We start from the raw sequence: 26,999 nt of genomic DNA on the forward strand, positions 1-26,999 counted from the left end.
GCGATACATGGCCAAAGCATTTCCGGGGGTCCCCAGCCAAAAACGTTGAGAGTGTGCCTGTTTTTGCATTCCATAACTCTACAGTTTCTCTTTCTAAGTTTCTATACATACATACATTTTATAACTCTACAGAGTTTCTCTTTCTAAGTTTCTATACATATGACATGTAGGCCTAGCTACAGTTTCTGTATCATCACCAGGGACATTTACAAGCTATCCACAGCCCGCCTGAGACACAGCGCCTCTGCATCAAACAATTCGTATCACTTTGAACCACTGTTTTCCCTCATTGGCTAAAACATTTTTACATCAGTCTAGTCATTGATGTTCCCAGGGTTTCATTTTCCATTCTTGTATTTCTAACTCAGCAGTGGCAGAGACAACTTGTCACTAATGAGCAAAGACAGTTTGTCTGTTTCAGTGTGTGCCCCGCCTGCCACTTGAGCTGAGCAATTGGATTGGATATGGATGCTATAGGCTGTTGATATCATTCAGTTGTGTCTGACGAGTAGTCTGCCACCATTGACTGACACTGTTAGCCTTTAAATGAATCAGCTACTTTGCCAGGAAGCAGAGGCTGCAACTAATTGTACGCACCCTTGTCAAACCTTGAGATGTATACAGGTATACAGTAGTGAATATTTTTTCCCCTGACAAAAGCTTCACATTAGAGGACTCGATATGTGAGTGCAACTGACGAAACAAAATATGGTTACCTAAGAGCTGCATGCAGAAACAATTTATGTGACAGGTCAGGACTCATCATTCATTTGATCAGAATTGTGAAATGAAAAGAAACATAAAATGTACAGTAGGCGTGGTTATCCGTTGTTGTGATGGGGAGGGGGCGGAGTCGAGCATGCATATCAATATATACCGAATCAACGCCACAGAAAGCTGACCGCATCGACAATGTCAATTCTGAAAACACAAAAAATCAAGCACATTGAGCTAATATGTAAACTAATGAGTAGTGCCAAAAATGTATTTTCTTCTGTGTGGAGTTTGCATGTTCTCCCCGTGTCCCCTAGGGTAGGTACCCTCACAAAAACATGCAGTAATCCTGGTCTCTAAACTGCCTCCCCCTGGCCAGCCGGGGCGCCTGATGGAGGGGAAAGGAACTGGTTGGAATAACGTGTTCCTTCCACGCGCTACGTCCAACCAGGGAAACTCCCCCCGTCAGGTGTAAAGGAGCAACTTGGACACTCAGGCATGAAGGAAGCATGAGTTCAAGTCCGTTGCTCTCCCCAGGTTGGCAGAGGGTGTGTAGAGCCCAGGATCACATTAGATAATTGACACAGGGGTGAAAAATGGGTTACAAAATCGTGAACACAGATATAGCTACAGAAACAGCAGAAAGCTCTGAAACCAGAAGCCTATGAGCGAATTGTACTATATTGTACTAATTGTGCTCCCTATCACAAAGGAGAAAGGACACAATAATCTTTGTTAAAATCTAAGAGAGACTGGAGAGACGTGGGAACGTATGGCGTCACGCAGGGGTAACCAGTGTTGGGGAATTATAGTTATCGTTACTTATCTAAAAAAGTAATTTGTTACTTTACTTTACATTAAATTATGAAAGTAACTACTTTACTTTACTTTACTTTACTTTACTTTAAAAAATAATAATATAAAAAACGATTTAAAAGAAGGTTTTTTGTGATTCATTAATCTCAATTAATGGCATATCAATAGGCCTATTTGACCTGATCATCAGTGAGCTTTTTTTCGAATGGATTTGGATACGAGTGAATCAATGAATAGTGACTACATAAGCATAGGCAATTAAAAAGTAGTAATAATAATAGTGATAATATTATTATTTATATAATGCTTCTCTGAGTACTTAAAGACGCTTTTCAAGGGGAACATGAGAAAACAAATAAAAACTACTTTATTAGAGAAAAACTAAGACTATGGAATAAAATAAATGAAAGTGAAATGAGATAGCTGGGGAAACAAATATTCTAGAGGTGTGTAACGGTTTGAACTTATAGGTGGTGGCTGGCATGTCTTGTGAGTTTTGGGAAGTGCATAGTTTTGACAGGTCTGCCTGCTAGCTGTGGACAGTGAAACCCTGACCATTATACACGGGCAGACGCAACATCGAGTGTGAGGGTTGGGGAACGGATGGAAAGTACCAGTGTTATTATAGGAGGACTCCTTGGCTTCTAACGATATGGACCAGAGTTAAACTAATGTTAGCTCCCATGCTAACTAGTTGCTATACCCTCGTCAGAAACAACATCACCATCCAGATCGGGTGGAAGCTGCTTGTGCCCGTGGATGGGAAATGAGATTTAAAAGGCTATAGAAGCGTGGATGAAAGGCAAGCACAGATGTGCAATAAAGTTGTGTCGTGACTCGTATTTGCGTGTGTATTCCGTCTGACGACGAGTGGTTTATGCTGCTGCCTGCTAGTGCGTTGCTGGCTGCTGAGTGCTGATGCATATTTAAGAGCGTCATAAGCATGCGCCCGTCCTGCACTGGAAGTAGCAGATCTACAAGTTATCTACCGGTCGCAATGCACTGCGCTTTGGGCTTGTACATCTGTGTTTTTCACGCAGTTAGTTGAGAGGCAGAGCACAAACGAAACTGTCAACACAGAGAGCGCTCTCTAGTCCCTGCACTGCAATCAGCAGCGCAGAGATGCCTGTATGAATGTATGATACTCACGGAGCTGCGAGACTTTTCACTGATCACATAAGTTGACATAACGCCATAACGCGGGTAACACTCGCACAATAACTATAAGGCCGTTATGGAAATGGGAAATGTAAAGCGTTAGGTTACAAGTTACTGCAAATAGTAGTTACGTTATGTAACGTAACGCGATGTAAGGGCGTTAGTCACAACACTGGGGGTAACGCTACGGACGCAGACTGCCACAACAACAGTGAACAGACAACACTCAAAACAACAATCCAATAATCCAAAAGCAGATACAAAACACGCCCACACACAATGACACAAACGTTAACTAGGAAGGAGCGCAAATCTCCGCCTGGAGGCATGCCTTGATAACAATAGCAATGCAGTTAAATGTGTAACTACATCCAAGAAAGAGTTGCGTGGCATGTCATTATCAGTTGTACATATAGCACTCTCCTTCTTGTTGCGGACACAGACATACACATGGTCATGATCTCCTGGCACAGGTGACAAAGCACACAGGAATGACTGCTAACACACAGGAATGACTGCTAACACACAGGAATGACTGCTAACACACAGGAATGACTGCTAACACACAGGAATGACTGCTAACACACAGTCCATAGGAGAGAAGACACTGAACTCACCGTCTTCTTTACATTCCTCAGGTGGTTTGGCTTTCTTCGCCAGCCGAGGGTCCAGCCATGATGTCGTTTTGGTGTTGTGACTGGAGTGGATTAAACAGAGAAGAGCTATGCTGTAAAAATCCCGGGTCTTAATTTAACTCTGCACGCTCCCGATGTCTGGTGAAGGTCTGAGTGACCGAAACGTATCCCTATCAGTACATTTTTGTAAGTGAAGACGTTAAAAATGGATAAATGAACAGTGAGGATTTTACTGTGTATAGTGCATACAGCAAGTACAAGATCAGGTCAATGCAGGACAGACATGTAGACCTAAAGATATGTAATCTTTATGAGTAGTAGCAAAATAATGTCTATAATAATGACTTGTTAATCAAGTGGCCATTAATACACTAATGAGCCAGCCCTCTTTAGTGAGCGAGAAAGGAGAGGAAAAAAGGTTAGCGTGTGTACACAATATACATTGTGTGTGTACGTACAGTACTGCACGCTATGCAAGTATTTTAACAGCATTAAGTTGCATCAATTATTGAAAACAGTGCAGTCAGTGCATCACAATCATTTTAACTCTTTTTTCCCCAAATCCGTATATATATGGAAGTCTACGCTAGGTGGCGTCATATCCCAGGTCTGTATATATACGTCATAGAGTATTAAAAGGATAGAGACTGATCTGGCGCGAAGCTCCGCCCCCTCCGCTATTCATGTCAGTGTAAGTTGCTCAGTGGCGTTTTGAAGCACCCGGAAGGACCGTCTACTTCCGCCTTTTTTCGATTTGGGCACCAACTTTTGGTGCCCAAATGCGGAAGTGCAACCGAGCGCTCAATGTTAAAGCCCAGCTGCACGGGGTTTCCTCGTCATGAATCCACGGGTCTGATTTTCTGCCATCCATATTTCAGATTTAATTTGTGCCTTTGTACCGTGACGCTGCCGCCATGTAAAAGTTTCTGGCGAAAGGTAAACAGTGTGTGCTTGTTCCAATGAGTGTGTGTGTGTGTGTGTGTGTGTGTGGGGGGGGGGGGGGGGGGCAAACACCGTCTTTTAAAGTGAACGCGTATGCTGGCACTGGGAACTGGGGTTTATGCTATCAGCTAGCGGTAGAGATAGAGTTAACCACTTTATCCAATTATATGTTGGAATTCAAGAATAGCAGATCTACAAGCTCACAGTTTGTACATCTGTAAGTTTTCTTTTTTAATAATTTTTTTTGAATGTTTTTTATCATAAATCTGCTCTTCTGGGGGTCCCTGGCACAAAACCTTTTCGCTCTGTGGCCAATACATCGCCACACACCAACACAGGTGGAAATCTGCAAAACACAGAGATACTTTTCCAGCTCTTTCGCACACGCACACGCACACGCACACACACACACACACACACACACACACACACACACACACACACACACACACACACACACACACACACACACACACACACACACACACTCCTTTTCTCTCTCTCCCTAGCTCTCTCTGTGTCTTACTCTATGAAGTAAACCTCTCCCTTCTCAGTGTAGGCCATCTCCCAGTTGTCGGGCAGCGGGCCGAGCTCCTCCTCGTCTGCGTCTGGGACTTTGGCGGGAGATTTGGGAGGAGACGCGGGTGCTTCATCAGACTCCGTGGTGGGCTCTGCTGAGGCCGGGGCCTGGCAGGGCGGCTCAACGGGAACCTCCCCAGAGGCATCTGTGCTCTTGTCCTCGTGTTCACTGGACTCTGTGGATGACACACGCACACAGGGGGCGATAGTTCAGTGACCGCCACCGTTCACCACCATTCTATTTGGTTGTAGAAGAAGAGCGCCTCCTCGTCTCCCCAAAACAGCAATGGCGAAGGTGGTCGCGCTGATTGGACAAATCACTGGCTAAGAGTCTTTAGAAGCATTCATATTTTAGATGCCCGGTCACGGGGAGTTGCTATTGAGCCACTAAACACAGTCGCTTTATTTATCCAGCGCGATTTGAAATGGAATACTCATAAAAAGGACTAGAAAGGCCTCATCTACCACCCAATCATAATTAAAATTTCCCAATTTCAACATTTCCCAATGTGTCGTCACGTGTGTGTGTGCACACGCACGCACACACACACTGCATGTATCAATGGAGGTACATTTCATTCAGAATAAAACACTCCCAGTCAATTAATCTACAGTACATTCTGTTCTTTTCTAACCATATAGTGACATTATTTGGCCAGACACACATACACACACGTACAACGACCTGGACATGGATGGTGAGTCAGAGGCAAGCACGTGAAGCCACTGCAGAGCTCTGAACCCCAGGAGAGAGAGAGAGAGAGGGGGGGGGGGGTAAGAAGAGAAGAGAAGAGAAGAGAAGAGAAGAGAAGAGAAGAGAAGAGAAGAGAAGAGAAGAGAAGAGAAGAGAAGAGAAGAGAAGAGAAGAGAAGAGAAGAGAAGAGAAGAGAAGATGGAGGGGGGAAGAGAGAGAGAGAGAGAGAGAGAGAGAGAGAGAGAGAGAGAGAGACACACACACACACACACACACACAGAGACTGTAGGGGCCACAGCATGAGTCACACACATGGAGCAGAGGAGGACACCAGACAGATAGGGAAAGACACTGAAGGAATGAAGAGGGCAGGATAGGATAGGAGGGACAGAGAAAGATCGATAGAGCGAAGAAGGAAGACAGTGAAAGAAGGGCAGAATGAACAGGAGGATGAGGGGAGAAGGGGGCCGCATGTGGGGTTGAGTGGGGGGTTATTAATAGAAACCAGGACAAAGGCCACCGCAGAGAGAGAGAGAGATAGCAGATGAGATGATAAAATGAGAGGAAAGAGAGAGAGAGATATATAAGCCATAAAACAAACGATGGTCCACAGAGGAGACACTGAGGTGCCCTTGTGCACACTGTTACATAAGGCCTCCGCAAGCCTGACACTCACACGTGTGCTTGCATGCACACAAGTGTGTGCGCGCGCACTTATGTCTACTTGTGTGCACACTGCACAAGCATGCACAAGTGTCATATGAGTGTGTATAAACACCACCCACCCACACACGCACACTGGATAAGATATCTGTATAGTAACTATCTGCTATCGTTCAGTGTGTGGACAGAAGCAACAGAACAAAGAGGATTTGAGAACACACACACACACACACACACACACACACACACACACACACACACACACACACACACACACACACACACACACACACACACACACACACACTTCATTTAGTGAGTGATAATGTCTCTGGAAGTACACTAGAGCGGTTGTTTGGGAATGGCAAGGTCCTTTAGCAAGACACTATTGGGTCCAATGGGCTGGGAGCTGTACATGGCTTCAGTGTGTGAAAGTGAAGCGTATTATGAATTATGGATTGTACGGTATACTGGTACCATGTGATCCCAGTCCATGGATGTGCAAAACAATGTTGCCCTTGGGGCACAGGTCTCCACCAGACCAGGTCAGGTTGTGGCCTCCTGGTGGTGCTATAATAGGCCAATGTGAAAAGGGTGCCATTTCTTCTTACGCCTTTGATGGCAATTGGATGATTTGAGGCATTTTGTTCTAAAAATGCGTTTAGCAAAAATCCACCTGTTGGTGGCGCTATAACAGGCCTATGTGAAAAGTGTGGGATTTATTCCTCAGCCTAGTAGGAAAGCGCGGGAAAGATCTCACGAAAATTGCTTGCTGCGTTCATGATTTTATGCTTTTTGTTCCCATTTGGATGGAATATGAAATATGGGACAGATCCGTCTTGAGCACATGACTATAGAGATACTGTGTAACGATTTGCAGGATTTTTGTACAGAATCTTAGAGTTACAAAAGTCGTCCTCCTGGTGGCGCTATAACAGGCCGTAAAATTTGGGGCAGAGGTTCATCGTTGACATCTATAGGGAGTGTGTGTGCAAAGTTTGATATCGACCAGGTTAATGGAGATTAGCTGATAACGGACTCACGCACGCACGCACGCACGCACGCACGCACACACGCACGCACGCACACACACACACACACACACTCACGCATGCATGCAAGCATTTGTGTGTGCACATGCACACACAAACTGAGAAATGACTGAAAAACTGACAATTGGCACACTTCCCCGGTTTTACTCAATCGTATCAACGAGCAGATCAGTCAGTATCCTCTACAAAATATAATGTGCCCTGGTAAGGGAGCTGGAGCATTTTTCAGTTTTATAAAACCACTACTGTGCAAAGACTGTATGTTGTGTATCGGCCCCTTAGTCCGTCAGTCCGTCTATACCCCTATGTGTGCAGACATACCAGGCGTGATGGCCACCCCGTTGCCATTGACGACAGGGCTGTCCTCCTCCTCTTCTTCGGGGGGCTCCAGGCTGGCACGCTGCTCCATGTTGCTGACAGACTGGTTCCTCTTCCTCTTGCCCTGGGCGCTGGGCCGGGCTCCGGGCAGCAGCACCTCACTCACATTCAGAGGCGGTGCCGCCGGTGAAGGCTCCGCTGGGGGCTTGGGGGTCCCGTAGAAGTTATCTGTCCCAGGAAAGAGCAGGAGAGAGAGAGAGAGAGAGAGAGAGAGATGGAGAGAGAGAGAGCAGTCTTGTTTAAAGCAGTCGTTCTCAACTTTTTCGTGTCAAGGATCCCCAAAATTATATGCATTTGGCCCCATTTGAAAATATTTTGTGCCAGGGACGCCCAGAAGAGAAGATTTGTGCTTGCGAGCTTGTATGCCTGCTATTTTTGAGAACTACTGTTCTAAATCCTAAGTTTTCTGAAAAAAACAGTTGCTGCTATAAAAATAGCTAAAATCTAAAATAACACAGATGTCCAGATGCCCACATTTCCCAGTTTGAATGCGTTAAAAGACACGGAAGAGTAGGGTTTGCCATACTGTATGCCGTTTTGTCTTGTGGCTGAAGGTTATAATGGTGAAATGAACTAAGCTATGCATTATGTTCTTCCACCAGTTGTTTAGCTGACAACGGAAAAAATGATATTAGTCTTCTTTTTTTTTGTATCCCCTATACCTTCCCTTCAATCTCAAAGGCAAAGTATAGCAGAGTGAAAAGGACACCAGAGGAAGCTGCCCACAAACCACTCCGAGGTGAATTCGTAAGTTGGTCTAATGTGTATATTTTAATATTTTATATGTTGTATCGTCGGCTGCACTGTTATTTGTCAGGTTGTTTGAGTGTTGAATGTTTAATGGACCACAAAGGAAACAAGCCTTTGGCTTTTTTGTGTGTTTCATCCATTTGGCAATTTTAACTGCTGTACTTTTAAAAATGAAAATCAAATATATATATATCAATTCTCATTAAGGCCATTAGGGGATTTTTTAAAAACTACTGTATGAATCTATTCATACAGTATCTCCTCCTGACACGAAGGAGATACTAGGATAAGAATAGTACCAAAGAATCGATCTGTCAAATGAGACATCCTTGCTCAGTGAAGCATCATTTTGAAAATACGTCAATTACTTATGTGGTGCGATTCACCTGTCACTGGCATTGTAATTTATTGTTCTGTATTGTTTTGTTGCCAATACAGTTTGTGTGATATCATGTTGTATTGGGGGCTTTATTTCTCTGTAGTTCACCAACTATCCACTCAAATGGGGATCTGTTTTCTCTGTGTATTGTGTGTGCGTCTCTTGTGTCCGTTTATGCAAATCCTGTGTGCGGGGTCATCCGTAGGATTGGTTCGGTGCTATCAACGCCATGCTCCACGATTGGTTCCTTCCACTCTTCATCTATCCACCCTCCAATCAGCGCTAACATCCTTTTAAAGCTGGGATCTCCCATTCAGGGCCACTGTTTTGTGTGTAGACTAGTATAGTGATATGATGTAATATGCAAATGTGTGTATGCGTTTTCCTTTTTTTCTTCTCTTTTGTTTCATGTTGTATTCGTTGAAAAAATGAATAAAACTTTAAGTGAAAAAAGACATGCTATTCAGTGTTCCGTAACTTGCCTTTTGGCTTTACGACATTTTGGTTTTTAGTTTTGGTTACTGCTCAGCCCTGTAGCACCTCAATATATCTTGTTTTGCACCGAATGTATATTTAAAACTACTTCACGGTAATAAACCTTAGGTTTGCCTTGCCTTTGTTACGTCCCTACACCCAGAGGGTCACAACAGGAAGATCTGGTGAAAATGTACATAGCTCACAAAGCAGTGCAACACGTCACAATGCCGCATGTCGCAATGCGTTGTGTGATGAACTGTGAGTTTGTAGATCGCCTATATTTTCGCCAAGGATATTTAATGTGGAGTGAAAACAGGTATACAAATATACGAAAACAGGCTAGTATAAAGCACTTGGGGAATCCAGTCAACCAAGTAGCCTATATGGTTTAAGTGGCTAATGTATCTTTTTTATTATGTGAAAATAAAATATGGATAGGCCTCGATTATTGGAACTGTTTGACTTGCAGTCTCCCATAGATCGACCCATGTGAATAAAGATCAATAAAACCATTGTTGAATGTGTTACGTGTATTTCACATGCTCATAAATGTTTATAATGAGGGTGCAATTTGTGAAAAATAATGGAAGGAATACAGAGCTGGAATATGTTTTATTCATAAGAATAAAGTCCTGAACAGTGTTTACATACACTGCACAGCGTTAGGATGTTTAACTTGCAACTACATAAAAAACTGTGGAATGACTTAACTGTTTTGACCACGGTCCTGTTGTTTGGAAATTCAGAGTGGTCAAAGCGTCACAGCGCAAAAATCTGGGTTGTACCCTTAGAGTATATATGAATAGAGATGACATCCGAGTTCTCCTTCCATCCACTTGCATTAAGTTGCTCAAAAGCGCATGAGGCGATTTCACTCCTCCTTCGGGGTAGGAACAGAGTGCATTCTGGGATGGATTGCAATAGTGAGTGGCCCCAAACACATGAATGCGCTGCTGTTGAACGCGCACGAGCGTGCTGCCGTCGTGAACGTGCACAATGATAGTCAACGGACCAGCGCGTTCATGTGTTTGGGGCCAGGCTGCAATATCAAATTCGACCACTATGGCCATTTCGCCTCAGTGTTTCCCAGGGGGGCAGTCAGACAGATATTTTGTGAAGCCACTAAGGAAATCGGGATTTCCTGAAAATTCATATAATGGCCTGTTGTGGCGCTGTCATTGGGCTCAAAAAACCCCATAGCTCCATAGAGATCCATGTATTTGGGCCCAACTTCACCTAGACTGTATTACCTTAATAAACATGGTCATGAATACTTTCTGCTTCCAGTCACTAGTTTAAAGTCTCATTTCTAAGCCTGGTCTGGACCCTGCTGACCTCACCAACTACCGGCCGATTTCCAATCTCCCTTTCCTCAGCAAGACCTTGGAGAGGGTAGTCGGCGCACAGCTCCAGCAGCACATGTCCGACCATAGACTCTTTGAACCCTTCCAGTCTGGCTACAGAGCGCGCCACAGCACTGAGACCGCCATGGTCAAAATTACCAACGACCTCCTCATGGCAGCTGACTCTGGCAAGATCAGCATCCTCATCCTGCTGGACCTCTCTGCAGCCTTTGACACAGTCTCTCACTTCATCCTCCTCAACAGCCTCTCTACACACCTCAACATCACCGGATCTGCGCTCTCCTGGTTTCACTCCTACCTGTCCAACCGCCTACAGTTTGTCTCCATGCATGGTTCCACTTCCCACCCAGCCCCAGTTCACCACGGTGTCCCTCAGGGTTCCGTACTCGGTCCAATCCTCTTCACCATATATATGCTCCCGCTCGGCCAGATCATCCGCAAGCACGGCCTTGATTTCCACTGCTACGCTGATGATACTCAGATCTATCTCAGCACAACACCCACCACTCCGCTCCCTCCACCCGCCATTGTCAACTGCATACTAGAAATAAAGACCTGGCTGACCACCAACCTACTTCAACTCAACAGCAAGAAAACAGAGCTCATGCTCATGGCTTCCAAGGCGCTACTTCGGAAGATCGGTGATTTCATCCTCCAATTCGACGGTTCCTCCATCTCCCCATCCTCCGAAGTGCGCAACCTGGGCGTCATCCTGGACTCTACCCTTTCATTCCAAACTCACATCAAATCCGTAATTAAGTCAGCCTTTTTTCACCTGAAGAACATCTCCAGACTCCGTCCGTCACTCTCTGATTCTGTCGCAGAAACCCTCATTCATGCCTTTGTGTCCTCCCGCCTAGACTACTGCAACGGTGTCCTGTTTGGACTCCCCAAAAAAGACCTGGACCGTCTGCAGTATGTGCAAAACTCAGCTGCCAGAGTGCTGACCCGGACCAAACCCTGGCAGCACATCACCCCCACCCTCGAACGCCTCCACTGGCTTCCCGTCAAAGACCGTATCACTTACAAACTCCTCCTGCTCACCTTCAAAGCTCTCCACGGACTAGCCCCTCAGTACCTGTCCGACCTCCTCGAGGACTACATCCCGGCACGTACTCTGCGGTCTTCAGACCTTGGGCTCCTCACCGTCCGTCATGGGAAAAGGCGGTCCCTCGGCGACAGGGCCTTCAGTGTGGCTGCCCCTGCACTCTGGAACTCTCTGCCCTATGAGATTCGCCAAGCTAAAACTTTGGACTCTTTCAAGTCTGCACTGAAGCGACACTTGTTCGTCCAGGCTTTTGGAATTTAATTATGTTTTGTTGTACTGTGTTGTAAAGCGCTTTGGGTTTCTTGAAAGGCGCTATAAAAATGCAAGTTATTATTATTATTATTATTATAATATTCTTTTTGGAAAATTATGGTCCCATTTATTTAAAAAATTACCATAAAGTCGCGTATGTTCTGAGGGGCGTGGCTACCGTTACAGTCCACCCACTCGAGTCAAAATAAAAACCAACGAAGAAGAAGGGGGGTCTCACCTCGTTGTCTGGGCCAGCCAATGGCTCAGCTGGGCCCAAACGGATCTAGAAAGATGGCGATTTACAATTCAAGGACTGACAGGCTTCATTTTACGTCCATGTCAGACCCGGAGAATGCTTTGTCCATATTTTTTTTTACAGTCTATGGTGTTTCCTCTGGGTGCCTTCTCTATTCATATATACTCTAAGGTTGTACCAGGCGTCTGAAGGATGGAGGAGCAAGTCATTATGAAATTAAATGATTGGAGTTTATTTTTGGTCACAGGTTGTAGCGATCGGCTATCGCACGCACACACACTCACACCACCGCAATTATTCATGTCCACGTCCAATACACACACAGACGAGCGTCAGCGCAGCGACACGCCCCCGACGCTCGTACGTTCCCTTACGCTCTATAGAGCCAAGATGGAGCGGCCCTGTGGGAGAGAGTAGCCTGGAGAGTAGCCTGGAGAGGAGACTGGAGAGGAGCGATCGGTATGCGAGTTTCATACAGTCCGCACGGTGCGTTTCATAATCATAACTGAAGCTACAAGTGGATCCACGGGGAGAAGAGGAACCTACCGAGAAGTCAACCCTTGGGACGTCTCTCTCTGTCCGTGTCCGGTTCTTGGCGTTCAGCAGACAGCAACGGAGCTGCAGTTCTCTCTCACTGACTGGTACCACCCCCCCCCCCCCCCCCCACTCTCACGCGCGCACACACACACACACACACACACACACACACACACACACTCTCAAACGACCTGAGTTAATCACCCCGGTACAGGCCGTGGGATTTCTTTTGTTTGTTTGTTTATTTTGGGTTGAATAACATTTTATGCACGTATTGAACAACAGTGGAAGTGATGTGAATATTGTGGACGCTATACTGTGGTACCTGGGAGACTGGACTGGATTTTGGGTGTGGGCTGGAAATATCAATACAAACAAAACAAACTGAGTTGTACTATGTCTGTGTGAATTCTGTTACATTGAGTGAGGTGCATTTTTTGGGTAACCTATCCCTGGTTATGGTTTACAGGTTCATGTGTATTCATGTATATATTTATCCTTGTTTAAACATTGTAAGGCTGGCTTCAAAGAATAAGCAGTTGTCCCCAAAGTGGTCCAACTGTGTTAGGCATTTGCCTAACTGGCACCCCCAAAAAAGCGGAACATCAAGCCAAGCCGTTACAAGGTCACCAAATGATTTGGAGGGGTCACCCGATAATCTTCTGAATGTGCTGGACGCGTCGATGGCCAAGTAGTGCTTAAAGCCTCCCATACACTGCACACTACAAGAGTTTTGGTAAGAAATCTAGTATAATTTAGTCTTTTAAAAATCTTTCCGAAATCTGGTTAAAACTCTTGTAGTATATGGGAGGCGCATACCACATAGTCTCTAATACAGCCTGACAAGTCGTGGGCACAATCAAGAATATTTAATAAGTAGGAAACATCTTTCGCAGGAAGAGAGAGAGACAGAGAGAGAGATAGACAGAGAGGATGTTTGTGTGTGTGTGTGTGTGTGTGTGTGTGTGTGTGTGTGTGTGTGTGTGTGTGTGTGTGTGTGTGTGTGTGTGTGTGTGTGTGTGTGTGTGTGTGTGTGTGTGTGTGTGTGTGTGCGTCACGTGCGTGTGTCTGGGCACACCGAGACAGACCGATCACACTAGCTGGCTCTGCTCTCTGTGCAGCATAGTATGAGACTCAGACTGAAAATAGCAGCAAGCTCTCAATGTGTCGCGCAATGTGAGCTTATAGATCAGCTATTTTCAAATGGCCAAAATGTACATATGGAGCTGAAGTGGTTACTGCATGTTTTGTAATAATAATCAAAATCTACAAAGTAACTAAAGTTTTAAAATAGTTGTAGTGGCGTAAAAGTACAATATTTGCCTCTGAGCTGTACAGTGGTGGAGTAGAGGTAAAAATACTGAAAGTTGGAAATACTCCAGTAAAGTCAAAATACCTCAATACCTCAACTGAAGTACAGTACTTGAGTAAATCTACTAATCTAATTGATCTACTCTACACCACTGCCTACAATGTAGAGTATAATGTGCTAAGAGTTTGAGTTCTAACACATAACTAAGATGGACACAAAACATCCAAATCACACTTTTTAAATTAAAGAGAAGGAACGTGGGTGGCCACTAGCTAATGGAGCCAGGGGAAGAGGTGCACAATTTCCTCTCGGACACATGGCCTGAGTGTATAATTACTCACAAAACCCCTGTTTAAAAAATATGCACATTAAAGCCATTACTTTTAACTAATATAGATTCAGTTCAATATAGATAAGTTCCACAATTTTATTTAAAGGACAACTTTAGTTTTTTTCAACCAAGGTTCATGTTTTAGGTTGTTATTAGAGAAAGTAAAAGATGAGTCTTAATTTTTTTTCATTCGCTGCTTTCTTTCGTTTTAGGAATTTTTGCTCTTTTTGACAGGGGGGCGGGGGCATTCGAGCATGGGGCTAAATATGTATTTTTTTACAACATTTTATGGTGATTTATTTTTGTATTATTTACTATAGTCCTAATAAACCCCAGGAAATTACATCTGGCCACAGCAGATCACAGGATCTACTGAATGTGAAGGTAGCCTACTGGGGGAGGCTTATACTGTGTGTATAGGCTCAATATGTCAGTTTGTCACATTCAATAGATCCTGTGATCTTTTGTGGTCAGATGTAATTTCTTGGGGTTTATTAGGACTATAGTAAATAATAATAAAATGAATCGCCATAATATTTTGTAAAAAAAATACATATTTAGCCCCATGCTCGAATGCCCCCGCCCCCCTGTCAAAAAGAGCTAAAATCCCCAAAACAAAAGAAAGCAGCAAATGAAAGAAAATTAACACTCACCTTTTAGTTTCTCTAATAACAACCTAAAACATGAACCTTGGTTGAAAAAAACTAAAGTTGTCCTTTAAACTGAGAGAAAGTATCTGCAAAAGCAGAAGGCCTGCACACTCAAGTATTTTGGTACAGGTAAGTGGAAAGTGAAGAAGTAGCCAGCACACAATACTTGTCCTTTTTCACAGAGTTGTGACAAAAAGGAAGTGAGGTAGGTAGGTGTGTGTGTGTGTGTGTGTGTGTGTGTGTGTGTGTGTTTTATATATATATATATATATATATATATATATAAATATCTATTCTATATTGGAGTAGTTGTCACGTGGCGCAAAAGTGTGTCACTAGCCAATGAAAAGATGTGCCCATGATGTGCCCATGTGGCCTGTGGCCACTAGCCAATGAAAACTCAACCAACTCAACCAAGCCACACCCGTCACTAGCTCTCAGCCCCCCCCCCCCCCCTCCCTCTTTGGCTGCTGTAATGTGATCTCCCCTATGGCTCTCCCTCTCCGCAGAGAAACCTTACCTATAGTCGCCTCACCATTTCGCTTATTCCTTCTAAATCTCTGCATTTAAAATATAGGTCGCTCAGCGAATGTCTTAGTTACATTAACATTGTTCTTAGAAAATACTTGGTTTGTCCCTAACTACTACGATTAGACAGATCGCGTTTGTTATTTCGCTACTGCCAGTACTTCTGATTGCACGCACACACACAAACACACACACACACACACACACACAACACTACCCCGTGTCCCACACACACACAACACTGCCGCGCGGATTTAAGCTGTCAAACCATACAGCATTGTCATATTTAAAAGGCGCTTTATAGCTTCTCTCAGCTCAAAGCGTGTATGAATAAGGAGATAAATGAACAGCTGACGTCGGTGGGAGAGGACGTCAGCTGTGTGTGTGTGTGCGCGCGCGCGTGTGAGAGGGAGGTAAACAGTCAGCAACACGTTAAATTTCTACTTCTACTAAAGAAAGAGGCAGCGATGGAGCCATAAGTCCATATCCATAAATTCGGGGACATAAATTGCGCAAAATACTGTTAAACATGACGGCATCAGCCTGCTGCATCCTCCTAGCTGTTGTGTGCTAAGCTAAATCACATCATACAGGACCACAACAGTCAACACGGCTCTGACCAGAGTTGCCACATTGACTGAGAGGGAAACAAGCAACCAGGTCTATGAAAATGTTAACAGGCCAGATCAAGTCAGAAACTGTCAAACATCATTGTCCAATGTTGTTTTAGAGCAGTGGTTCTCAAACATTTTCATGTCATGGACCACTAATATTCTATATATATATATATTTATATATATATATCACCCATTCTTGAGATAAGGGACAAAACTTTTTTCAAACTAGATTTTTTTTTTTTTTAAGATACATTCAAATCAAATAGATGTATTTGTAGACACAGGTCTCAACTACCAATCTTGAGAAGGAACAGGTTTTTCGCATAATATTTCTTTCTAAAATGGGACATTTATGCACTTAATACCTGATTCATGTCAACTCCGTCAGACACACTAAAATCCCTTTTAATTGAATTTGATAATTTCAACAATAATATAAAGTCCTCAGTTATCTTATAATGGCTTTCAGTAATCAAGTTAAGTAATACAATTATTTTAATATTGTTTTGTTCCAATATCACACTATTATGAAATATCCAATTTCTCAAATCCGTCATTTCAACCTTTATTTTCAATATTATAACATGAAAACCATGTAAAAAAAAAATATCATCATTACGTATCATTTCAGTTGGTGTTTCAATACATAAGCACAAAAGATTTAACATCGAATTTTCTATTTCTTTGGAAATTAACAAAAACATCACGGGACGAACGTCTGACGGAGTTGACGAACATCTGACGGAGTTGACGAGTTTAACAGATTTAGGTTCTAGACCACCTAGGATCTTGATTCTGGTGACTAATCCCACATTTTCAAGGATGAGGAATACTGTGGTACTATTTATATTGGCCCTGTGACCATGGCAGCCATTTTCAAAATGGCCACCACCTGCTGTAAATGGCTGCCACCTGCTGTTATTTTACAATAACTCAAGTTCTACACCACCTAGGATCTTGATTCTGGTGACTAATCATACATTTTCAAGGATGTTGGATACATTGGTACTATTTAGATTTGTCCTGTGACCATGGTAGACGTTTTTCAAAATGGCCGCCAACTTTCTGTTATTTCCCAATAACTCAAGTTCTACACCACCTAGGATCTTGATTCTGGTGACTAATCCTACATTTTCAAGGAGGAGGAATACAGTTGTACTATTTAGATTTATCCTGTGACAATGGCAGCCATTTTCAAAAATGGTGGACCTGCTATTATTTTACCAATTTAGTCAGGGAATATTATCAGAATAATGTCAAATCTGTGAATACATTTCTTACCAAGAATTTTTTCACCAATGTGTTTGTAAAGGTGTCTACTAACATATCCCACATTGGTTTCTATTGAACCACCCTAGGGGCATTTTTGACAGCTGCTGAAAGTTGGGTACCATACCAAGTGGCTATGGCCAAACTAGGGAGTCTATGGCTAAACTAGGGGTCAAACCCCTTGGGCTAAATTCGGCCATATATCCACTTGCCCAAATGAGCTGACCTCATTTTGTGATGACGGCTATGGCCGTTTTGAGCCCAAGGAGTGTTCTTCGTGCATAGCTAATGCTTGGAATGCATTCAGAATCATGAGAACTCCCTAGTCTGACATGTCACATGCTACTTAAAGCATAATGAACATTTTGCCTTATATAGGTTGTTGATGGTACCCCAACTTTCAGCAGCGGTCAAAAGTTCCCCTAGGGTGGTTGAATATAAAGCAATGTGTGATATTTTAGTAGACACCCTTCCAAACACATTGGTGAAGATTTTTTTTTATAAGGAATTTATTACCAGATTGTATTAATATCCCCTGACTAACTCATCTTCTAGACCACCTAGACCCGACTTCACCAACAGAGACCCGATTGACACCTAAACAACAAGTTTGGACAGCCCCACCAATTAGTGTTACGGAAAATAGCAAGTGTCTACCCTAGGCCCAGAGGGAGACACAGAACTTAGATGCGGCTCACATGTTGCACGACTCCTCAACAAGCTGCCACCAGAGATGAGAGCTGAATTCTGCCGCACAATGCTCTGCGGCCCAGGAGCAACCAACACCATGTTGGAGTTCTCTGAGTGGTTGAAGCACGAGTCCTAGCCATATAGCCTGTGCAAAGGCAAACACCTTGAAGACCTGCTTGAGGTAAACAGTGAGCAGTGAACAGTGAGCGAAAGACTGAAGACAGAAGATCTGCCTTCAGGACTATCAGGCAGGATGTGCAGACACTGAAGGCATCAGTGTCGTTCTGTGTCCCCAGCATGTCAACCAAAGCAATGTTACCAAATCAAAGGAGCCTTCACCTCAAGTCACCTGGGGCTGGGTGAGCAATCGTATCCTGTATCTAGCCTCACAACTAAATACAGACACTTGGCCAGACTGCCGTTTGAAAGGGTCAAACCCTTCATCCTGATTGGGGAAGACCACCCCACCTAATCACACCAACCGAACAAGTGAGGTTGGGGCCTCCAGGTGGGCCAGCAGCCATCTGCACAAGACTGGGCTGGACCCTGCAGGAAAGCAATCTCCAGCCAAGACAATGTAAGTTGACTATAACAGAGCAGAACACAGAGCTCATGAGAAGGATGGAGAAACACTGGCAGGAGGCCACCAAGATACAACGCCACACTGCAGTGGCCAGTGAAGTCAAACTGTGCGTCTGTACCTGAAAGTGACAAGTCAAAGGCCAGAAAGCCCACCTCCTTTTAATGTCCTGTCAGTAGCAACTCAACCTGCACCTGAAATAAGCCCTGACCCCTCCCAGAGAAAGTTCATCCTTGAAAATGTAATGATTAGTCACCAGAATCAAGATCCTTGGTGGTCTAAAACTTGAGTTATTGGTAAAATAACAGCAGGTTGGTGTTCATTTTGAAAAACAATGGCTGCCATGGTCACAGGACAAATCTAAATAGTACCACTGTATTCCTCATCTTTTAAAATGCATTATTAGTCGCCAGAATCAAGATCCTAGGTGGTCTAAAACTTGAGTTATTGTAAAATAACAGCAGGTGGCGGCCATTTTGAAAAACAATGGCTGCCATGGTCACAGGACAAATCTAAATAGTACCAATGTATCCCACATCCTTGAAAATGTATGATTAGTCACCAGAATCAAGATCCTAGGTGGTGTAGAACTTGAGTTATTGTAAAATAACATCAGGTGGCGGCAATTTTGGAAAATGGCTGCCATGGTCACCACGAGACAAATCTGTGATGGCCCTATAGCCAAAAATGTTCCTTAAGGCATGCTCTAACTGTGTGCCAAATTAGAATACGTCCCATTATTCAAAAACTATAATTTTATTGTTTTAGGAACACTTTTGTCAACTCCGTCAGATACATGTCAACTCCGTCAGACACAAAACCTGACGGAGTTGACGTCTGACGGAGTTGACAAAATGTCATTTGTTTTCATCTTAACCCTCTGTAGTACAAGTAAGACGCGCAAACGCGGGAAGCGAACGCAACTCGTGTGTGTGTGGTTGTGTGTGTGTGTGTGTGTGTGTGTGTGTGTGTATGTGTGTGTGTGCGTGCGTGCGTGCTACAGCTGCGCCCTCTGGTGGCGGGTGGGCGGTGTCACAGCGGGACAGACACACAGACAGACACACAGACATGAGCAGCAGGGTCTCATAGTAAGTGGCTCACTGCTTTCGCAACAATGTAGCCATTTTGTTTTTGCTTCATTTGTTAGCTAAACCTAACCCTAAACTAAAATAATAAACATTATTTTGGAATTCTTAACAAAGATCATAATAATGTCCTGACGGAGTTGACATGTAAAAGCTGTGACCTCATTGATATCAACATTGTTTGTTTAAAATATCAAACAATTGAATGCTTGTCAGACCAGGTGCTCCACTGTTGCAACAAATATAAACGGGACTTGGAAAAGGAGTCTTCAGGCTAAATCTGTCGACAATATTCTCTGATTAATTTAAGACTTTTAAAAAACCTGACGGAATTGACGGGAGACGTGGGACACACATTTGATATGAGATATAAATTAAAATGAACTGTGTATATTGTTTGCTATGTTGTTGACAATCTACTTTAATTTAGTATGTATATTTATGTGATTGTGACAGTATTAGACACTTTTTTAGCAGTTTGAAATTGTGACCACTTGCTGGGGACAGGCTAAATACAGGCGTACAGTGCCTGCTTTTAACTAATTCAGATGGCATATGAAAACAATTATAATGAAATTAATGGCATAATAATACACAACTGTGTTTTTTCCACTTTTGTCCCTCATCTCAAGAATGAGTGATATATATATATTATATATATATTATATATAATATATATATGTACTATATATATTTACTATATATACACACCGATATATAAACACAAACCGTATATCTTTTAGGCTATGAAAAGTGTGCCCTGGGACAAAAAAGGTTGAGTTAAGCGGTGCCCAAAAGGTAGATCACGATCTCGGCCAGCGGCAAATACCGGGCAGTGTGTATGAGCCATAACGTGTTGACTACACTACACTACACTAATAAGGACACATAATAATAACTAATAACCCATCCGTTACTACATGTGGAGTCAACTCCCGCAATTTCCTTCTTCCCATAGTGCGCGGCAAAGTAACTCTGGGATGAAATTCTAGTATATATATGTATAGGTGCCAACAGTCATCACCTTGAAAGGTATCAATGAAGACTCAATATTAACTAATTTACCGCCGATATCGTCTTTTGACGCATTCTGGTCCAAATAAATGCCCTCGTTGCCGAAATCACCTTTTGACGTGATTTTTTATATGAATTGATTACGGTTTACAACACTGCTCTGTACTCGCTCGTAATACTCCGGTTCTGATGCGATAAGAAAAGAAGGAAAAAAAAACGGAAGTGAAAATACCACTGGCGTATGCTGTGACTTGCTGTCTATGGTAACGCAGTTTTTCAAATCGTAATATCTCGGATTCTTCTTCTAGCTGGGTTTTGGATCAAAACAAGCTTGATTTGCGGCTCATTTCTATAATTGTTTTGGGTGATAATTAATAATTAACATTCGTGGGACCCGTTAGCTAAGATAATTCTCTATAGAGATGAATGCTTGGCTGTTCTCAAGTACACAATTATATTTTTCAGTGAGTCATGAAGGCCGGGGGTTGTGTGATTTTGTCAGCCAGACGGTTCTCCAGATAGGGGATAACCATGGAGAACACTGGATCATCACCTAGATCTGCATATATGGAGCCGGCCTGCAACTCTACATCTGACTTCAAACTCTTAGATCTCCATATATGGAGCTGACCTGTTCTGACATTCCATATGTTGATCCGCCCCCACCCGTCCTTCCTGTTCTGACATGTTGATCTGACCTCATAAAACCCTGTACACAACACGCTCCATATGGCCAGTACAGGATTCATTCCATATGTTGATCTGACCCCCCATGCCAAAGCGCCAGCGCTCGCCCAGCAGTCTGCCGTCACCCAGGTGGATAAAGGGCGAGGTCGCTTCTCGCCCTTAGGGTGTCCTACTGGTATAGGATAGGATAGATCAGCGCACTCTGTGACATAAAAACCAGAGCACTCAGAAATCCAAGCAGATTCTCAGAGCTTATTTACAAAAGGCACCATATGAGACTTGGGATGCACCATTCCCACATTCCATTTCACTTCACCTCATTCACAGCACAGCTACACACCTGTTACCCACTCAGCACTGCAGTTCTCTTCCCTGCCCATCTGCCTTCCATTCACTCTCTGCCAGTTTGTAAAGAGCTGTTACCGTGTGTATCCATCTGCCTTGGCGCCATAGCCTTCTAGTTATACTGAAGGTTCCTTGCTCTCTCTCTTTTTTTTTTAACCTTTATAGCTGTCCCAGGGATTTTGATTATTGGCTGCTCCTCTGAAATTGTTAGTCTGCGTGAACTGCCTTCCAGGTTCTGACCTCTGCCTGCTTCACATAAATGTAAGCCTCAACCCTCCAGAAATCATATTTGTACTGAACGTGCCCTGCCTCAAGTTGTGGTGTACTTATGGGTCCTACTCTCCTGACACACATACACACCATCACAGTATCCAGAAGCGTTACAGAGTTTACAGTATGTATCCCGCTCATCTCCTCCTCTGTGTGAGTGCTGTGTTATGTTTCACCTTGGAAAATGTACAGCCACAGTACTAGATGCTACATGCTACTACAGGAGCCCCTCAGGGATGCGTTCTGAGCCCTCTTCTCTACTCCCTTTACACCCATGACTGTGTGGCTCTGTTCAGCTCCAACAAAGTGATCAAGTTTGCAGACGACACCACAGTCATAGTCACTAGGCTTGCTTGATCACAGACGACGATGAAATCAGCCTACAGGAGAGAAGTGGACAACCTGGCACGAGAACAACCTGGCTCTCAACGTAGACAAAACAAAAGAGCTATTAATGTACAGTATGTGTACATAAAAATTACATATATATATATATATATATATAGGCTACGCTACAGTACGAATATATTTTGTGTATGCGTGTATTTCCTTCACTGTGATATTTGCTTTTACAAAAAGCACACTAAAGCCACAATTTTATTTGGAATTTAAATGAGATCTTCACTGTCGGGGGATATATATTTTGCGATTAAATACTGCATGAGACACAGAGGCGTCTTATTTTTTATAATCCCCCCCCTCTCCAAGGGAGAGACTCTACAAAGAGGAGAGAGAAAGGACAGGGGCAGAGGGAGGCGCGTGACGGCTAAGCAGACAGGAGAGAAGAGGAAGATGGAGGACACAAGGAGGAGGAGGAGCAGAGAGTCTCAGTCCAAGGACAGCGGTTTGCTTTCATCCCAGCAGGAGAGAGATAATTGCTAGGAGAATCTCCATCCTGGTCGCCGTGTCCCAGTGAATACACTCTAGTTGCCTTCAAACAATACTCGCAGCACATAATGACAGCAACGTGTGCCTTACACACAGGCCCGGAATCACATCACTCAAACACACCTGCTCCTAAAAACACACACCTACTACTACACATGAGTACACTTACAATTGTGTGTGTAGACTGTGCTCACACGGCACGCATGCGCGCACAGACAGACGTGTGTCCACAGTATTCACTTATTATACTGTATAGTTCACTTTCTCACCTTTATCGCAGCCATTTTATTTGCCTGTGCACGCGCACGCACACACACACACACACTTTTTCTTGCCCTGTAATCTGTATTTTAACTGCTACTGATTTACAAAGGAATCAGATATCAGATATCCTCTGGCATGGGCCAGAGGATATCAAGGTGTTTTATCTCGAGGATATACTCAACGGATTCATATGTTATCACTGCATTAAATACACATTATCAACCGTTATCAAGACGTTGGATTATGCCCAATATGGCCATATTGTCTATACTGACGTTTTTTTCAGCAATGGTGCTCGGCTGTGTTCACTTGGAGCGCGCACAGGACGGTGTAGACATGTCGGGGGCATGGAAAGTAGGGGGACTAATGTTTACTATTCTGTGCCTTTCGGTACACAACTCGAACAGCGCTGAGACGGCTCTGGTGACTGTCGCCAAATCCTAAATGTTTGGCCGTTAGTTTGCTTGTCCGTCTGTTAGACTGTAATGCTGACTCTGTGCACCATAGGGAACCCCAGCTTCCTCTACTCGAGGGCACCAGACTGAGTTCACAGAGTGTGGTAGTCAGACAACCGCCAGCTTACCCTTGCAACGTTGAAGTGTCCCTGAGCAAGAAATGTAACTCCCAACTGCTCCCTGGGTGCTGTATTAATAGCGCCCACTTCTAATAGTTAGGATGGGTAATGCAGAGGACGGTATGTGCCCAACAACAAATAAAGGGCACTAAATTATTATTATTAGCTTGATCTCCACCTACACACCTGATCCCACTTTATAATCATTCGCCCTGATTCTCATCTTTCCTCAACACATTTATTGCATCTTGTAGTTCATATTGCATACAAACGGGACTATTAAAATTAAACATTGCACAATATAACTTGCATGTCGAATTCAGAGAAGAGCAGGAAACAAATATATCTGTCCTCAATCAGCCCTACCAAAAGGCTCCTACAAGTTCTCCCATTCTTCATGTAACATAAACTCACTTAAATGAACACTGAGGATGTACCCATCTTTAGTTCTAGCCCATCTTCCTATAATGGCACCTCCCTTTTTGCGATGCCCTATTTTCTCACTGTCTCAGGACAAAGGCCTTGATTGCCTTCGTGTTAGTTGTTTCTAATAATAATAATAATAATAAATTTTATTTGTATAGCACCTTTCATACATAAATGCAGCTCAAAGTGCTTCACAGGGCAGGACACAAAAATAAAAATATAATACAATAAAACACAAGTAGTTAAAATGATAGAACAATGGCAAAGAACAAACTTGAAATAAGAACATAAAATAAATAAAAACTAATAAAAACACCACATGCAGCAAATCAGTCAGGGCAGGGTAGGAACGTGCATAGTAAAACTCAACTAAAAGCAAGAGTGAAGAGGTGAGTCTTGAGTTGAGATTAAAAAATGTCTACAGAGGGTGCGTGTCTGAGCTTGAATGGAAGTTTATTCCAGGCTGTTGGGCCGTAGAAGCAAAAAGCTGCCTCACCATATTTTTTTGTGCACATTCTTTTAGGCACTTCAAGTAGGCCAGCATTGGAGGACCTGAGGGGGCGGTTAGGGACATATCTAGATTCTAGGTAGGCAGTCACGGAGGTACGTCGGTGCGAGACCATTGAGAGCTTTATAGACAAGTAAAATAATTTTAAAATCAATCCTAAAAACAACTGGAAGCCAGTGCAGTGATGCCAAAACTGGAGTAATATGTTCTCTCATCTTAGTTCTAGTTAAAACTCTAGCTGCTGCATTTTGGACAAGTTGTAATCTGTCAGTCGTTTTCTTAGGCAGTCCTGAAAAGAGTGCATTGCAGTAGTCAAGCCGAGAAAAAACAAAGGCGTGGATTAGCGTTTTTGCATCGTCCAAGGACAAATAGGCTCTGATTCGTGCAATATTTCTAAGGTGAAAAAAGGCAATCTTGGTAACATGATTAATGTGTGAATTAAAATTCAATTCAGAATCAATAATAACCCCCAGGTTCTTTACTGTACTGTTACTTTCTACAGTCAGGTTGCAAAGTCTGCTTATTATTGATTCTTTCTGCTCGCTAGAACCGATTATGAGAACTTCTGTCTTATCCTCATTTAGCTTGAGAAAGTTCTCACTCATCCAACATTTGATGCTAGACAGACAGGTCAACAGCGGGTCTAAAGCACAGGGATCATCTGGGGCCACAGAAAGATATAGTTGGGTATTATCAGCATAGAAATGAAAATTGACTCCGTGATTGGTAATGAGTTCGCCCAATGGCAGAATGTACAAGGAGAACAGCAGAGGACCAAGAATCGAGCCCTGTGGAATACCAGAACTGATGACGTGTTTGTCTGAGTCAAACTCGGCTAGATTGACAAATTAACTTCTGTTTGATAGGTAGGAGGAGAACCAGGACAGGGCCGTACCAGACAGGCCTATCCAGTGCTCCAGACGCTGTATTAAAATTGAATGATCAATCGTGTCAAATGCAGCCGTTAAATCTAGAAGTAAGAGAACGGATACATGTTTCTTGTCAGCAGACACCCTAAGATCATTCATTACTTTTACAAGTGCTGTTTCTGTGCTGTGACCTTTCCTAAAGCCAGATTGGAATTTGTTGTGCACATTATTGTTCTGTAGAAATACATCCAATTGATGAGAGATGCATTTTTCTAAAACCTTGCCCAGAAAGGGTAGATTTGAAATGGGTCGATAGTTACCCAAAACAGAGGGATCAAGATTGTGTTTCTTGAGTAGGGGCCTAACTACGGCAGTCTTCAGTGAGTCTGGGAAGACGCCTGATTGTAGAGAGCCGTTTACAATTTTTAGGATATCTCCAATCACACTGTCTAAGACCTCTTTGAGAAAGGTGGTGGGAATTGTATCCAATGAACAGGAGGAAGATGTCATCTGTGATATGGTTTTGTATCAAGAGCACGCACGCACACACGTGCGCGCTGCAACATGGTAACTCTGTCATTTCTCGACCGTTTCGGACGTGGGAAGGCTTGCCGGGAACCGGGCCGGCCCCTTCCTAGGGGTCTGGATGTTACGGGGACCCCACACGGTAACTCCAAAAATAATCAAAGTAGAAAGTACAGTACAGAGCACAGTACACTACAATACAGTACAGCGCACAGTATAGTACAGTTAGTTGCTGCGAGAGTGAGCCAACACCAACTCGGGATTCCTGGATCGCTGCCCTCCACAATTTCCTATCCAACATCAGGTTCTTGAGCTCTTCCGTGTTGTCAGCCAAGCTGTCGCGCCAGTACAGTAACTTATTTTCTAACCTATCCGTATAATCATGTGAAGGCTCCCCCATTTTAGCTATAGATTAGCTAGAACAGTGGTTCTGAAACGTATAGCTCGAGATCCAAAAGAGACATTTGATGTTTCCCTCGGGCCCAAACTAACAAAAATAGCAGATCTACAAGCTCAAAACACGTTGCTCTGCAAACGTTGTGAGCTTAAGGATCGTCTATTTTCACTTCTTCTTAAAAGTTAAATTTGTGGAAAATGATGAAATTATTTTGAAACTAGAAACCTTCTGGGCACAGGTCTCCACCAGGAGGATAGGAGTACTGTGTGTGATGTTTGGCAAAATGTTTAGGAGTAATATAATCATGTTTTTTGTGTGTGTGTGTGTGTGTGTGTGTGTGTGTGTGTGTGTGTGTGTGTGTGAGAGACGCGGCTTGGCCTGTTGTTGCGCCACCATGAGACTGATTTGAAAACTGTCAAGTGGCATTTCTTCCTCAGCCTAGTGGGAATATGCATGCACAGTTTCACCGCAATCGG

The 26,999-nt window shown here is 43.4% G+C and overlaps 1 protein-coding gene across 3 annotated transcripts in view; it reads right to left on the bottom strand.

Moving 5' to 3' along the window:
* The window catches only part of magi2b (membrane associated guanylate kinase, WW and PDZ domain containing 2b), a 126,300-nt gene that overhangs the window by 44,882 nt on the left and 54,419 nt on the right, over positions 1 to 26,999 (bottom strand). For all 3 annotated transcript variants that reach the window (XM_083763900.1, XM_083763901.1, XM_083763899.1), the window contains exons 4-6: positions 7,575 to 7,799; positions 4,792 to 5,020; positions 3,306 to 3,385 (exon numbers count right to left, since the gene is read on the bottom strand). In XM_083763900.1, the coding sequence (XP_083620026.1) occupies positions 3,306 to 3,385; positions 4,792 to 5,020; positions 7,575 to 7,799 (534 nt within the window). The remainder of the gene's footprint in view (positions 1 to 3,305; positions 3,386 to 4,791; positions 5,021 to 7,574; positions 7,800 to 26,999) is intronic.

This window comes from Protomyctophum parallelum (assembly GCF_964188405.1).
Source record: "Protomyctophum parallelum genome assembly, chromosome: 4".
In the NCBI taxonomy this organism is placed as follows: domain Eukaryota; kingdom Metazoa; phylum Chordata; class Actinopteri; order Myctophiformes; family Myctophidae; genus Protomyctophum; species Protomyctophum parallelum.